The sequence below is a fragment of the Frankliniella occidentalis genome, unplaced genomic scaffold, assembly GCF_000697945.3.
Source record: "Frankliniella occidentalis isolate FOCC.00 unplaced genomic scaffold, Focc_3.1 Scaffold581, whole genome shotgun sequence".
NCBI classification, from domain to species: domain Eukaryota; kingdom Metazoa; phylum Arthropoda; class Insecta; order Thysanoptera; family Thripidae; genus Frankliniella; species Frankliniella occidentalis.
This window is the reverse complement of record NW_026267697.1, coordinates 87,030-101,854: the sequence shown is the minus strand read 5'-3', so window position 1 is coordinate 101,854 and position 14,825 is coordinate 87,030. Positions and strand designations below refer to the sequence as shown.

At 43.7% G+C, this 14,825-nt stretch overlaps 3 protein-coding genes across 4 annotated transcripts in view; 2 read left to right on the top strand and 1 right to left on the bottom strand.

Moving 5' to 3' along the window:
* Positions 1-3,067, top strand: part of LOC113202243 (MICAL-like protein 1) — a 7,646-nt gene extending 4,579 nt beyond the window's left edge. Inside the window, exons 5-6 of the mRNA XM_026416376.1 lie at positions 49-654; positions 746-3,067. Of these exons, the coding sequence (XP_026272161.1) occupies positions 49-654; positions 746-1,192 (1,053 nt within the window). The 3' untranslated portion in view covers positions 1,193-3,067. The remainder of the gene's footprint in view (positions 1-48; positions 655-745) is intronic.
* Positions 3,068-3,740: 673 nt separating this feature from the next.
* On the top strand, positions 3,741-11,520 carry LOC113202276 (phosphoribosylformylglycinamidine synthase). 2 transcript variants are annotated; one of them, XM_026416409.2, is made up of 24 exons: positions 3,741-3,889; positions 4,906-5,188; positions 5,261-5,411; positions 5,488-5,638; positions 5,751-5,887; positions 5,975-6,087; positions 6,171-6,311; positions 6,396-6,508; positions 6,585-6,845; positions 6,925-6,998; positions 7,082-7,238; positions 7,325-7,548; positions 7,628-7,750; positions 7,821-8,057; positions 8,161-8,286; positions 8,367-8,547; positions 8,633-8,878; positions 8,965-9,236; positions 9,313-9,529; positions 9,616-9,792; positions 9,888-10,052; positions 10,134-10,289; positions 10,369-10,497; positions 10,573-11,520. In XM_026416409.2, exons 2-24 carry the CDS (start codon positions 4,914-4,916, stop codon positions 10,758-10,760), a joined length of 4,014 nt encoding a protein of 1,337 aa, XP_026272194.1. In that variant the 5' UTR covers positions 3,741-3,889; positions 4,906-4,913; the 3' UTR covers positions 10,761-11,520. The 2 variants fall into 2 exon arrangements, with proteins under 2 accessions (XP_026272194.1, XP_026272195.1); XM_026416410.2 differs by lacking the exon at positions 3,741-3,889 and adding an exon at positions 4,717-4,829.
* On the bottom strand, positions 11,508-13,446 carry LOC113202277 (uncharacterized). The gene is made up of 5 exons (XM_052275347.1): positions 13,355-13,446; positions 13,143-13,257; positions 12,680-12,765; positions 12,105-12,240; positions 11,508-11,958 (listed from the first exon to the last, which is right to left on the bottom strand). Exons 1-5 carry the CDS (start codon positions 13,427-13,429, stop codon positions 11,852-11,854), a joined length of 519 nt encoding a protein of 172 aa, XP_052131307.1. The 5' UTR covers positions 13,430-13,446; the 3' UTR covers positions 11,508-11,851.
* Between the last annotated feature and the right edge of the window lie 1,379 nt (positions 13,447-14,825).

The window sequence follows — 14,825 nt, the reverse complement described above, 5'->3', positions numbered from 1 at the left end:
CCCCCCCTCTCGCGAGCCTGCTCCTCACCTGTTTGTTATGGTTTGCAGGTCCTGCCGGTCCTGACCGACGAGCAGCGGGCACGCATCGAACGCAATCGCCTCGCCGCCATGGAGAAGCGCCGCACCCGCCTGGCCGCCATGCGCGCCGGCGAGCAGGAGGATCAACAGGCTCGCCAGGAGCAGGACGCGCAGGCCCCGCAGGCCCCGCAGGCCCCGCAGGCCCACCAGGGGACGCCGCGGCCCAAGGGCCAGCCCAAGGGGCTCCGCGGCAGCCCGCGCCGCGCCAGCGTGCTGGACGCCGGGGCGGCGCTCCTGGCTGCCGCCCCGGAGGCGGAGGGCAACGACGACAAGAATGTCGAGGATGGTGGCGGAGGGGAGCAGGAGCAGGAGGCGCCCGTGCCCTCCCCGCCCCCGGCGCCTCAGCCGGCCCCCGGACCGGAGCCCTCCCCCAAGCCCGCGCCCGAGCCGAATCCGGCTCCCGAACGTGGCGGCCAACAGGCTGTCGAGGGTGAAGCCAGCCGCAGCGACACCAGCACCGAGTCGTCCGACAACCTGGCCCTCCTGGCGGCCAGCATCCTGGACAGTGGCGACGGCCAGCTGGGAGCTGGGGAGCCCGGACGACTCGACAGCCAGGGAGATATAAAATCGCTCACTGTAAGTGAATGTATTAAGTTAATTTTATTAAAAAATACAAATTTGAAATTTCCTTTTACTTTACTTGATTTCACCTTTACTTTTTTTACAGACCCCTGATGTAGAAATCTGCTTGTCGGAATCGTCATCATCCTCGTCTGGAGATCCAAAGGTCACATTTGACACAACCACTGCTAACGCTAGTCTGCAAAATGATGAGTCTTCTGATAAAATGGCAGGAAAAAGGGATCTGAGTAAGTCTGATAGTTCTTCTGATGATGACATTACTTCTGGCAATAAGTCCCCATCTAGCAGCTGTGCTAGCAGCACTGGCAGTAGCTCCACCAAGAGGTCAGCAGATGAAGGAAAGCATTTCAAGAAATTTAGAAAGGACGCTGACTCTCCTGTGCCATCTGAGGGCAACTCGTCCTGGGGGCTAGCAGCCTTTTTGGATAAGCAGGAAGAAAAATCTCCGCAGCCTGGGGATGAGGGACCTGCTATTGATTACTCTGAAGAAGATATTGAAGTCGACAGTATTATCAACTCAGCTAGCCAGTGAAGAATTTGAAGCTTGTCTGTCACTTCTGCTTTCTCTGTGCATTTTTCCCTCTTTCTAAGTCATCTTTTGTGAGTGTTTATGACTTTCTTGTATGCATTTGTTCTTGTTGTGCTTCTTAGAGAAATATCTGGTGTTATATGTGAAAATATCTTCTCCTTATAGTAGGGGAATATGGGTATTATGCTCTTTTATTATTGTTAGGTGTGTATTATACATGTGTACCTTTCTTTTAACAATTTTAAGCTTTTCCATTTTTATTTCTCTTTTCCTGATTGATTTACTCTTAGGCAGAAAGATATTGTTCAGTTGACAGTCACTGCATGACTCATGATTCCATGTGATAAATGAAATAAAGAATATAAACTTTCTTTATTGCTCACTGGATTTTGCAACAGATTTTGCACTAAGGCCTCTTGAAGGTTTAAGTCTTTTTAATATTTAAGTGAAGCTTTGTCTTCCTTAATTTTCAATGTAGATAAACAGGGTGATGTGAAAAAGTCTGAAATAGTTAGTCCATATCAAATTGGTATTGAACATGAGTAAACAAATTAGATTTAGTAATTAGTTGCTCAATTTGGCACTATGCTATGTTCTCAGTCAAGTACAAAAAATATCTAATCATGGTCACATTGCAAGAAAGTTCTGTCAAGGTACAAACATACTTTTGCCTAAAAGGGGAGTTAGTTTCACCCCATCTGATTTTGTTTCATTCTATCAAATGTCATGTTTGTAACAATTTGCATTTTTTCCTCTTGTGTCCTGTTGATGTGTTATTTTTTCTTGTCTATCTATCTAATTTAAGTGAATGTTCTGCTGTGGAACCTATTATATAAAAGGACCACCTTAGGTTTAATGAATGGGAGATCAATTCTTTGTTCTTGTTCCTGAATATCTACTTGAAATGTTAAAAAGAGCATTATGTATTTAACTTTAAACTGTGATTTCTTGCCTTTTAATATTCCATTGAGGGTACTAAAAGTGAAGCATGCTTCACTATTCTTGTGCTGTGAGCTCTTCCCATATTCTCCAAAATTCAATAATTCAATAAGATTGTGTTCAGTCACTTTAACTTACCAAGGCAAGTTTCAATTCAACAATTTTTTGTTCTATCACAAAGTATAGGTCCATTGCTGCTTGTCTTGCGGATTCCTGTGAGCATAGAACTCATGGACCGTAGCATGTAGTGTTCTTTGACACTTGTCAAAGAAAAGCAACACATATTTGTGTTGTGTGCCCTTCTATAATTATTTCTCATATATTTTACTAATTTTTACCATGAAAATTCTAAAGTTATCAAAACTTTCAGATAGTGTTCTTTTGAAAAAGCTTGAATTATTGTACATTTTTTACCATTGGTATGTTGTAATTGACCTATCTTTTTCTTTTTGATGAGTAGCACATTCTATGTATTCAAACAATTTTCTCACTTTATATCTGTATGGAAAAAAAAAACAACAACTTGGTTTTACTAATCTGAAGTGAAAAGTAGATCAACCACTGAAAATTCATGTCCCCTCAGTTTAAAAATATATAGTTCTTGGATTTGTTGTTTTTCTATCTTGTGATTCTTATTGGTAGAATAATTTCAGCAGTATATTCAACTCCTTATTCAGTCCATTTATCTTTGTGGTAGTCTCTAAGTAGAACAAAAACCTTGAAGATCTCAGGAATGAAAATATTCTGTTTTTACTTACAATGTGTCGGAACTACCCACAGTACATTTGTGTCACTCAATTATTTGTCATCCTCCTCCTTATCCCCTTTTGCGCTGATTATTGTTGGTAGAATAAGTCTGGCAGAAGCTGTCACGCCTTAGTTTGGTCAATGTGTCTGTGTAGTAGTGGAAATAAATGTGTGAGAACATCTCAAACCCAATCAATTTAAATTTGTCAAAATTGGGCTCCAATTCATGCTGATCCTCCTTCAATCCTCGGGAATCCCCTCCAAACTGCTCTGCAATCCCTTCAAATCTTTTCCATTCTTCAGAATCTGTCCAAATTGTTTACAATTTCTACAATTTTTTTTTAAATCTATCAGATTCATCTAAGAACTTCTATTCAATCAATTCAATTAGTTGAGAAACCCATTCCTATTTGGTGCAGCCTAGATCTTTCAAATCCTCCTAGTTCATAAAACACAAAACACCAAAAACACACAATCAAAAAAATCTCTTGCATAACAGTGATAATTGCACACACTCTTCTCGTGGCCTTACTTCTTCATGAAGCTGCTTGCCTTGCTATATGCTGACCTGTAACACTCCTAAGATGTTCAAGCCAAGCGCGTTCTTTTGACACCAGTTGCCGCGACAGAGCAGCCAACCTACGCCCTACAAATAATAATGCCCCTGCAGCAAAAAGTGCTTTTGTTGATTGTGTTTGCAAGTTAACCGGGTCGGTCCGTTGCTGCTTAGATATGGTGAGAGTTCAGTTTTCCCTTCTAATTCTCGTCTCGACCTAAAAGGCCTTTGCCTTTGGCCAGTTAAACTTTTGTTGTGCAGCAACTGATTTCACTCACGTGACTTTTGTCGTTTTGTCGCAGAAAAAAGAGGAGGGGGGGATGAAAGGAAGCCGACACCTGATTAGCATCTCTAGCAGACGAGACGAGACGGCGGGAGGAGAGAGGCAAGTGTAAACAGTGCGAGCCGGAGCCACACGGACGGCACCACCTGTTGTGCGACAAGGGAGCAATTTGCATGTGAGTATTTGTCTAAATGGCCTTAAACCGACCCTTATTACCGTCGAGTCAAATGGACCTGACTTACTTTCCTTACCGTCAAGTTTTGGGATTGTAATTATCGTTCGTACACGTGATCTTATATAACACGTTTCGCTCCAGCGTCCTGGTAATTCTCTGCAGGTTAATCTGATTTGAGTTGATGACTGCTGTCGTCGTCTAAGTATTTCCATAACTTTTCCTTTCACGTACACGTCTCTGCATTTATGCTTTCATAATACTGTATTTTTTTGTAATTCCATGAAACACTGGAAATTCTATGCTTTCCTGGGATTCCTGGGATATTTTTCCCACTTCCTGATTTGTTATGTCATATCGGTCATATCATATGCATACATTATACATACTCACTCCTTTCCTAGGTCACAACAAGACTAGTAACAAATTGTTAAAAGTTCAGCTGAATTTAATCAGCTTCTGCTCTTGTCAATCAACTACGATATATGTTTTTGTTAATTTATTTTTTACAGTAACATTTAAGAGAAGCAAACTTAATATTGAGCAGGCCAACGTTTAAAAAATAAATAATTAGAGGCATTAATGATATTTTCTCCAGTTTGTTATAAATGCTGTTGTGACCTCCTACCATCTATAGTTTGATTGCTTGATGAAACTTCTGCAAATGCCAATGAACACTCAAAATATGTGATGTAATATTCACTTTCATCATATCTTGTTTAGATGATTGGATTCCCGCTCATGTTTTCTATTGATTCCACATTGTCAGCTGGCCTTCCTTTGGAGGTCAAAGTTCAGACGATGTGTAATCTGTTTGATATTTACATGCCAAGCAGATAACCCTTGAGTCGTGCCCCTTGTTGAGACATAGCCTCCCACACTTTCATTTCGGCTCTCAGTAGCATGACATTAGCCAGTCGATGAGCTCTTGATTCTTTCTAACGTATGTTTTTGTAAATTGTGTAGGAATTCTGGCATTGGTCTCACTATATTTTTTTCTACACATTTTTATCTTTCAGGATTTGAAATGGATACCCACATTGAGCAAGTATATCGGCATCCCGGTTTGAGCGTAGGGATTGTTGCGTCAAAGGTCAAGCTATTGAAACAGGTGTCACAACTTGTCAGTGGTCTAAGAACGGAATTGTGCTACAATGTAGAAGTTAAAGGAAATCTCAGTGAAGAGGACCGTCGTGCGTTGTTCTGGATTCTAGGAAATCCGCTTCATCCAGGCCAGCTTTCCTCCTCTCCACATCTAGTTGGCCATCCACATGGAAGTCTTCTCATTGAAATTGGTCCAAGGTATGTAGCAATAATTTGAAGTGGTACTTTTTATAATTGCCTCAATATGACTGGTTTTGTATTTTGTTGCAGGCTTAATTTCTCAACAGCATTCTCCAGTAATGCTGTGTCAATATGCCAGAAAGTGGGCTTGACAAAAGTGACAAGGGTGGAGGTGTCTGTGAGGTATCTTGTTGATTGGGAGCAGAATGGTTTAAATTTTGGAAAGGATCTGGAAACTAAGGTCTGTGTTACAAAATATTTTTTTGTGAGAACTATGTGCTACCTATCTTACTTATTTCTTTTTCTATCCAATTTAGCTTGCTGCCGTGCTTCATGATAAAATGACCGAATGTCGCTATGATAAACCCCTGGAATCTTTCAATCTTGGTGTGTCCCCTGCTCCATGGTTTGAAGTTGATGTGATGGGGAAAGGAAGAGAAGCCTTAGAGGAAGTTAACTCCAAACTTGGTAAGATAATTACTATTAAAACTAAGTTTTGTTTTCCAACACTTCTTGTTTTATTTTTTTTTCTCCTGTTCTCTTCCAAAATCTATATTATTTATATTGTGAAATTCTTCAGGTCTTGCTTTTGACAATTGGGATCTTGATTTCTATACCAATTTATTCAAGGACAAGTTAAAACGCAACCCTACTAGTGTTGAGTGTTTTGACTTGGCCCAGTCCAACAGTGAACACAGCAGGCATTGGTTTTTCAAGGTAATTTTTATATGAACATCTCCATGAAGCTCGGGTGAAATTTTGGTCATGGCTATCATCAACTTTTCATGCATGTTTTGTTATTAGGGATCTATGGTTATTGATGGAGAGAGACAGAAAGAATCATTATTTGATATGATTATTCAAACCCAAGCCAACTCAAACCCCAATAATGTAATCAAATTTAGTGACAACAGCAGGTAAGCATTTGTTTGGATCTTTCTTAATTCAGAAGGTAACCACATTGCCTAATTGCTTTATTATTATCTATCAAATGTTTTAGTGCTATTGAAGGATTTGAAGTGCAGAATTTCCGTCCTCATAATCCTCAGCAGCCCAGCTCATTTAAAACAACAAAATCAATGAGTCATCTCATCTTTACTGCTGAGACACACAATTTCCCCACTGGAGTGGCACCTTTCAGGTGAAATAAATATTTCAGAATGTATATTGAAAACTTGGTTGAAATGAGAATTTTATAAAGCTAATGGGTGTGTCACATTTCTAGTGGTGCAACCACTGGTACAGGTGGCAGGCTTCGAGACGTCCACGCTGTTGGTCGAGGTGGACATTGCATTGCTGGTACTGCTGGTTACTCTGTGGGTAACCTTCTCATTCAAGGTAATAATATAGATGAAATGAAATTCAACAAAAACCCTCAAGTTACAATGGATAATTCATCTGACATCTATTTTAGGCTATGACCTTCCATGGGAAGAGAAGAGCTTCAAGTACCCCAGCAACTTTGCTCTGCCAGTAGACATCCTAGTAGAGGCAAGTAACGGAGCTTCTGATTATGGAAACAAGTTTGGAGAACCAGTTGTTTGTGGTTTCACTAGGTCCTTCGGCCTTCTTGATTCTTCTGGTGAAAGAAGGGAATGGATCAAACCAATCATGTTCAGTGGAGGTGTCGGGTCCATTGATTTTAACATGACTGAAAAATTAAAACCAGCTAAAGGTACTACCCACAACTTAAAACAGTTTTTTTTTTTTTTTAAAGTCACCACACACATTAAACAAGATCTTATTTTTTCCAGGCATGCAAATTGTAAAGATGGGTGGTCCTGTTTATAGGATTGGAGTGGGTGGCGGTGCTGCAAGTTCAGTGGAGGTATAACTGTCAGAGTTAATTGCTTTAAAATTGTAAACATTAAAATTTCTGAAGACTAAACCAAATTTGTTTATCTGTCCCAGGTTCAGGGAGACAACACAGAGGACCTTGATTTTGGTGCAGTTCAACGTGGTGATGCAGAAATGGAACAGAAACTAAATCGTGTGATAAGAGCCTGTCTGGAACTTGGTGAAAACAACCCAATTCTTACCATTCATGATCAGGGGGCAGGTGGTAATGGTAAGTGTGTAATATAACTTACACAAGGAATCAATTCAGACAAAATTATCTATTGAAATATTGTTTTCTAAATATTTCTCTCTTAGGTAATGTGTTGAAGGAGCTTGTAGAGCCAGAAGGAGCTGTCATCTTTACTAAGCGCTTCCAGCTGGGAGATCCAACAATTTCAACACTGGAACTCTGGGGTGCTGAATATCAAGAGAATGATGCTCTGCTATGCAAGAAAGAGGATGTTCCCTTATTAGCAAGCATTGGTCAACGTGAACGTTGCCCAATCAACTTTGTTGGAACTGTAACAGGAACTGGCAAGGTTTGTATTATTTTGAAAAGCTTTGTACTATTCTACTATTCATTTAATTATTATAATTATTTGACGATTCTGTCTCCAGGTCATTCTATCAGAAGAAGACGACATGAATGATGAAAAATATCTCAATGGATCAGTTGATGGTAGCAAACGACACCCTGTAGATCTTGAACTAGAATTGGTGTTAGGAAAAATGCCCCAGAAGGTATGAAAAATTCTTCAAGTTTCCTCTTTAGAACTTTCTTGCCCTTACCAGTTTCTTCATAAATTTCTAGGAATTCCGCTTTGATCGCAAACCACTTATCACAAGATCACTATCGCTTCCTGCAAGCCTCACTGTTGGTTCTGCTTTAGAGAGAGTATTACGTCTACCAACTGTCTGCAGTAAACGCTTCCTCACCAATAAAGTGGATCGCTGTGTCACTGGACTGATTGCTCAGCAGCAATGTGTTGGACCCCTACACACTCCTCTTGCTGATGTTGCAGTAACAGCACTCTCAATTTTCAACACTGTAAGTACTCCTGTTGTAATTGTAAGGACAATTAGAGCATCATGTCCAGTGCATGTTGTGTTACAATAATTATATATCCTCATTCCCTTTCTTTGGACTTTAGGAAGGTATAGCCACCGCAATTGGTGAACAACCAATTAAAGGTCTAATTGATGCTAAAGCAGGTGCTCGTATGGCTGTTGCTGAATCTCTAACAAATCTTGTGTTTGCTGCTATTTCTGACATTAAGGTAAAACACCGCTTAATATTTCCATTTCTCCTACCTCAGAGACTTCCCTCCAAAAATTCAAATCATCATTATTTTTCCAGGATGTCAAGTGTAGTGGTAACTGGATGTGGGCTGCTAAACTTCCAGGGGAAGGCAGCGCTTTGTATGAAGCATGTCAAGCAATGTGCATAGCCATGTCTGAGCTTGGTATAGCCATTGATGGTGGCAAAGATTCTTTGAGTATGGCAGCTCGTGTTGGGACAGATACTGTTAAGGCTCCTGGTGAGAAAGATGACTATACCGCTCTCTGCTCATTATCAGATTTTGATTGTTTTTTATTTCACCCTGACTCATGTGTATCTTTTAGGAACCTTGGTTGTTTCAACCTATGCCCCATGCCCAGACATTCGTGTGAAGATCACACCTGATCTGAAGAGTCCTTCGTTGGGTCAGAAAGGTTGTTTGGTGCTAGTTGATCTATCGAGTGGTAAAATGCGTTTAGGAGGATCAGCTCTGGCTCAATGTTTCAAGCAACTTGGGGACTGCCCGCCTGACTTGGATGACTCGAAGCTTCTATCTAGAGCATTTAATGCCACTCAAAAGCTTTTAAAAGGTTTTCTAAAAAAACATAGTTTTACAATTTTCTGGTACTTTGCATATTTTATTTATAAAACTAAATGATTTGTGTTGTGTTGACAGACAATGCTCTCCTGGCCGGTCATGATGTTAGTGATGGTGGTTTGGTAACTTGTCTTTTGGAGATGGCGTTTGCTGGTTTAAGTGGTTTGCTTATCAACATTGACCACACAGAAGATGGTGCTGACCCTCTTGAGGTTCTTTTCGCTGAAGAGTTAGGATGGGTCTTAGAAGTCTCACAAGAAAATCTCTCCTATGTTCGTCAAACTTTCAGAGACGCTCAAGTCCCTTGTCATTGCATTGGGTACTCTACTGGTCTTGGTGCAGAATCAAAGGTAATTAAAGTTACCCTGTGTTGTCCATAGTTTCATCAAGTTACATAACTAAGCTGCTCTTATTATTTCTATCTAGATTCAAATGAAAATTAAGGGATCAGTTGCTCTTAATGGTGATGTTATTTCACTTTTCCGCTTATGGGAAGAAACCAGCTACCGCCTTGAATGTCGCCAGACCAATGTGCAATGTGCACGTCAGGAGTTTGAAGGCTTAAGAAGGAGACTTATTCCAAAATATCACCTGTCATTTAATGCTAATGTAGTTCCAAAGCCTTCTAAGACTTTAACTTCAGGTAGTGTGTTGCTGCTGTCTCATCCCAGGCATACAATTGTATTAACTCCTCCTTGTATTTTTACTATAAATAATTCTATGCTTCAGCTCCTAGAGTTGCTGTAATTCGAGAGGAAGGCACCAATGGTGACAGAGAAATGTCAGCATCTCTCTTCATGGCAGGATTTGAAGTGTGGGATGTAACTATGCAAGATCTTCTTGATGAGAAGATCACTGTTGATGGCTTCCGAGGCATTGTTTTTCCAGGTGGATTCAGTTATGCTGGTGAGTTTTTCTCTTCAACTCCAAACATATCTTACCTATAGCTCTCAAATTTTGTAAGACACACTTATGGTTGTTTTGTTGATTCTTTTTTTCAGATGTATTAGGTTCTGCCAAAGGGTGGGCAGCAAATTTGCTTTTCCATTCAAAACTTAGAGATCAGTTTAAGGCTTTTGCACTTAAACAAAATACCTTCAGTTTGGGTGTTTGTAATGGCTGTCAACTTATGAGTCTGTTGGGCTGGATTGGCATAAAACCCATTGGTAAGTTGGATAAAGTTCTTAACTTTGCTTTTGTATTGACTGATCTCTGTACAGTACAAAGGAAATCTTATTTTTCTTAAGGTGATGCTGGTGATACACCCGACATAGTTCTGGACCATAATGACTCAGAACGTTTTGAGTGTCGTTTTAGCACTGTGCGTATTGAAAGCTCTAAGGCTATGATGTTACAAGGAATGTCTGATAGTGTTCTTGGTGTCTGGGTCGCCCATGGAGAAGGTAGGTTCCACAATATTGTTTGTGACAAAACTCCCTATAGTTTGCTTTTCTTTACCTTCAACCATAACTTTCTCTTCAGGAAACTTCACTATGCGTGAGAGTTCCATCCTGAAAAAATTAGAGAGTGGATCTTGTGTAGCTCTCCGCTATGTCAATGAGGATGGTCAACCAACAATGGAATATCCTTTGAACCCTAATGGAAGCATAGGTAAGAATTTAGTTGCTCATTAGTAGTTTTTAAAATTTCTGTTGTATTCTCTTTACCAATATTCTTTTGTTTTAGGTTCCATCGCTGGTATATGTTCTACTGATGGAAGGCATCTGGCCATGATGCCTCACCCTGAACGCTGCACCAAAATGTGGCAGTGGCCTTGGGCTCCGGCTGCATGGAGCAGCGATCTCCAGGTATCACCATGGATGCGAATGTTCCACAATGCGTTCACATGGTGCGTCGACAACTCACAACTCTAATAACATGTGTCAAAGTCGACATCAAATGAAACAACTGAAAACTGTGCCACATCATGAACAGGTTTTTCCTTATCCTTGTTTTCTCTGGATATATTTTGTGTGATGATTCAAATATTGCCATTAGCTTCAATCAGCTTTAAAAGCCATTGGAGTCTTGTGATGCAATCTGACAATAGGTTCATTAGTGTCAAAAAAAGTAATTAAAGTTCTGGCTTGTAAAAGCTACCCTCTGGAAATTTTTACCAGTTTCAGGATTAATGCAATTTGTGGTATAATTTTTAATCTATCTGTTCTCATGTACTTTGGGGAGTGCTCTCACATTTTTTAAAGTACTATGCCTCACCATACAAAGCATTTTTAAAAGTATTCTTGTGCATACTTCACATCACATTCCAGAGACCGGTCAATATCTGTGATAATTAGTGTAATCAAGCTTTCAGATGACTTTGGGCTGTCAGAATTTTCTGTTATCTCTGTTTATAATTTGCATAGTTTTTTAAAGTGTTTTCAATCAATTAACTACGTACTATGTGTCATGCTGCCAATTTTCTATATTTTTCTATGAATGCTATATTTTAGTCATGTCTATTGTTGACTGTCTTCACATCACCTTTTTTGTATCCGTGTTTGTGCTATTCTTTTAGATGCTTCAAAGATCATGTAAGAACTATTTAAATTGAGAAATTAATATCAATCTAGTTCAAAGGTGTAAATGTGACATGAATTAAGTTTAAAAGAAAATAAACATTGTAAAAAGAAATCATGGTGCTTTTAATTATGGTTATAGAAGAAAATCTTCAACAATACTGAAAAATGTGTTACAAACTAATGTCTTAAACTAAAACATTTGGTCACCAGAACACTAAACAAACATGGGGCCTTTGAGTATAAGAGAGGTTTGTTTGAGATCTAAAAAGCACACTGGCCAGCCAGGTCCATACTAGAATAATCAACAGAGAGTAGAAAAAGGGATCAGGCATATCACAGACGAATGGGAATGGGGGGACTCGATGTAATCCGTCTAAACGGAATCGTGAAAAAAATGAATCGTGCTCGAGACATCGGAGCGGAGGGCTTCCACCCCGTGACTGTCATAACGTCTGCTGCTCGTGGATGTGTATGGTGGATTCGAGTTCTTCATCTTCTCCCAGCTTCTGGAAGAGGCTGATAACGTTCAAAAGGAGGTAGAACTGCACCACTGGAAAACACAAGATTATTATTACAACAGTTATTTGGTGGAATGGTCAGGTGGTGACTGTCGTGTAAGACAACATGGCATGACCATTACATGACAATGACAACTGGCACTGGACTTCCCCGCCTCCACGAATCCCCTCTACTCACCGAGCACTATCGCTAGTAAGATGATGTTGGGGATCTGCGAGTTGACGGACGCAGCGTAGAAAATCAGCAGGCCGACGGTGATGAACAAGTGCAAGCCCGCGACCACCATGTACGGCCAGAACAGCATTCGCTTTCTCTGCAACAACACCGAGCAGTGTCACACACACACACACACACAAACGGGCGCGCGCGCGCGCGCACTCACGTTATTCAGCTGAGAACTTACGTTCACGCCCACGCTCAGCGTTTGCGTAGTGGAGCGCCACTTACCCGCTCCTCTCCCCTACCCCTTGCGAGTTCACGCGCTCACGTCCGATAAACACGAAAAATTCACGAGGGCGTCATATCGACATCAAAGAGACTAATTTGGTTACGAAAAAGGTCAAAATTTAGGCGAAAACTCAGTCATTTTCACGTTTTGGTGACTGAAATGACCGGAAATGACCTATTCGTGGCAGTTTCGTGTTCTCTGGGCGCATAGGGTGTTGGCCACGCTTCAGTGAGCCAGAGCCATACCGATAGGGGCGCGAGCGTAAGTTCTGAAATCGATTGGATCGAGTCGTTGGGAGGCGCACCTTGTACACGCCGTAGAGGAGGAGGCACACGAGCAGCACCCACACGATCAGGCACATGAGCAGCACGGCGCAGCCGACCTTGGCGACTGCAACACACAAGCACGGGTGAGCACCCTCACGAGGCACTTAGGGGCCCTTTACTACAGGGTGGCCGCTCTGCTCTGCCGCGTAGTTTTGAAAAGGTAGACAAGCCCGCCCGCAGACAGAGCGGGGAGGTGGGAGGGGACGGAAGAGGTCGGTGCGGGCGGGCTAGCCTACCTTTTTAGAACTACGGGGCAGAGCGGCCACCCTGTACAGCTACAAGCGTACACAATTTCACTTTTTTCACTTTTTTCTGATTGTATCTAATTTTTCTGACTTCGTTCGAAATTTCCTGATTTCTTCTGAGTGTTTTTTTTTTTTTGGGGGGGGGGGAGTAAACTGATGTTTTTGAGTGAAGTACCCCCCGACGTGTTGTGCTTACTGCTGATGGTCCGTCGGTCGGACTCGTCCGCGTACGGCCCGGGGTTCTGCTCGCGCGGCACCACCCAGGCGGCCAGCAGCACCACGTCCAGGATGGCGAGCACGGAGAACACGGCCTGCGGGCACGGGGCAAGGCAGGCGGGGCTCGTCAGCTCCAGGGCAGCATGGAGTGAAGAGGGCGGAGGACGAGAACGGGGAGCTGGAGGGACTCACCGCCAAGAAAAACCCTTGGACTTTGACGCACGTGCCCAACTCGCAGCAAAAGCAGCCCTTGTCCAAGATGGCCATGGCGGATCAGGATGTGCCTGCGGGAAAGGGGGGCATTAAAAAAGTCCTCAAGTTAACAAGCATTAGACCACCCATCCACTGCCGAACCGTGTCGACAACACCAACGCCTCCTGGACCATTGTACCTACCCAAGCCGGCTGAACCCCTGCCGGCCGTAGGGTAGGCCACCCGCCGCGAACGGGTGCGTCGCGCCGCTCCACTGCCTACCCCCCAGGCGCTCCTCGGGGAGCCCTCCTCCCCTACGTTTCAAATTCCGCGCCCCCCCCCCTCGACAGTCTGGATTGAGCATTTCACCCTCCTCTACACTCGGCGGACACGCCCTCTCTCTGTCTCTCGTGTCGCCCCTCTCCCCCCTGCTCAGTGGACTCCACTGGGCTGGGCATGCAGACCCGGCCGCAGAGCGTCCAGCACTGCCTGCCAGCCCGGCCCGGTCCAGGCCAAGTACTTTGACCCAGTGTCTCTGACAAGTCAATCTGCATGCCTCTTGACCGCGCCGCTGACCCCCCCCCCCCACCTTCCCGGTCCGAGTCATCCTGGTCAATCCTCCTGGGCCGTCCGAGCACGGCAAAGGCGATTGCGCACGAGTTGTTTTTAAATCTCTGCAGGCAGGTATGCCATGGAACGAAACCAGCTATATCAGGTGCGCAAAGCGCTTAAAATGCGCCAAAGGCGCCCAAAATTCGCTCTTTAGATTGGCCATATGTAATGCAGTCTTGATACAGTTCAGCTACCGGGCCGGGGGTCACCAGCAAATGTACTTACGGGCGGTTCTCAGTATTGCACCGTGTGGTTCGAGGGGTAGGGAATCTCCCAAAAGGGGCTGCCATATAGGGGCTGCAAGAAGACCATTTGTAAACAGTAGCATCGTCGTGGTGAGGCGTGGTTTACTACATCGACTTGACCCCGATTGGATGTCTGCGACTGTTTCTCACAGGTCGTGTCACGGGAGCTCAACAGGTGGGCTGGGCCGCGCGCCGCGTCTCGCGCGAGTGCGGAGCGGAGGGACGGAGGGAGGCCTATACGCGGCCCACGGCAGGGGCTCGGGGCTGGCGGGCGCGGCCCGGGTGCGCAACAGGTGGGTCGGGCGGGCAGGGCGGGCAGGACAACCCGCCAAATGCGACTGGCGGAAAAGCAAGCAGTGGAAAAGCCCGGTTGCCTCTGGTCGTCGTGGCGACGCCCGGCGCGCGTACCGGTGGTGGTGGTGGCGGCGGGTGGTTGTTGCGCGGCCAATTTTTGTTGTGTTGTCCGATTGTTGCTCGCAGTGTGAACAGAGAAGCAAGCGGTCCGGTCGTCGGCCTGGGTCAGACTGTCAGACTAGGTCGGCCCCACGCACTCGTAATTAGAGCCCGGGCATACCACGGGGCGCTGTCAGCCAGGCCGGCCGGCCGCCCCCCCC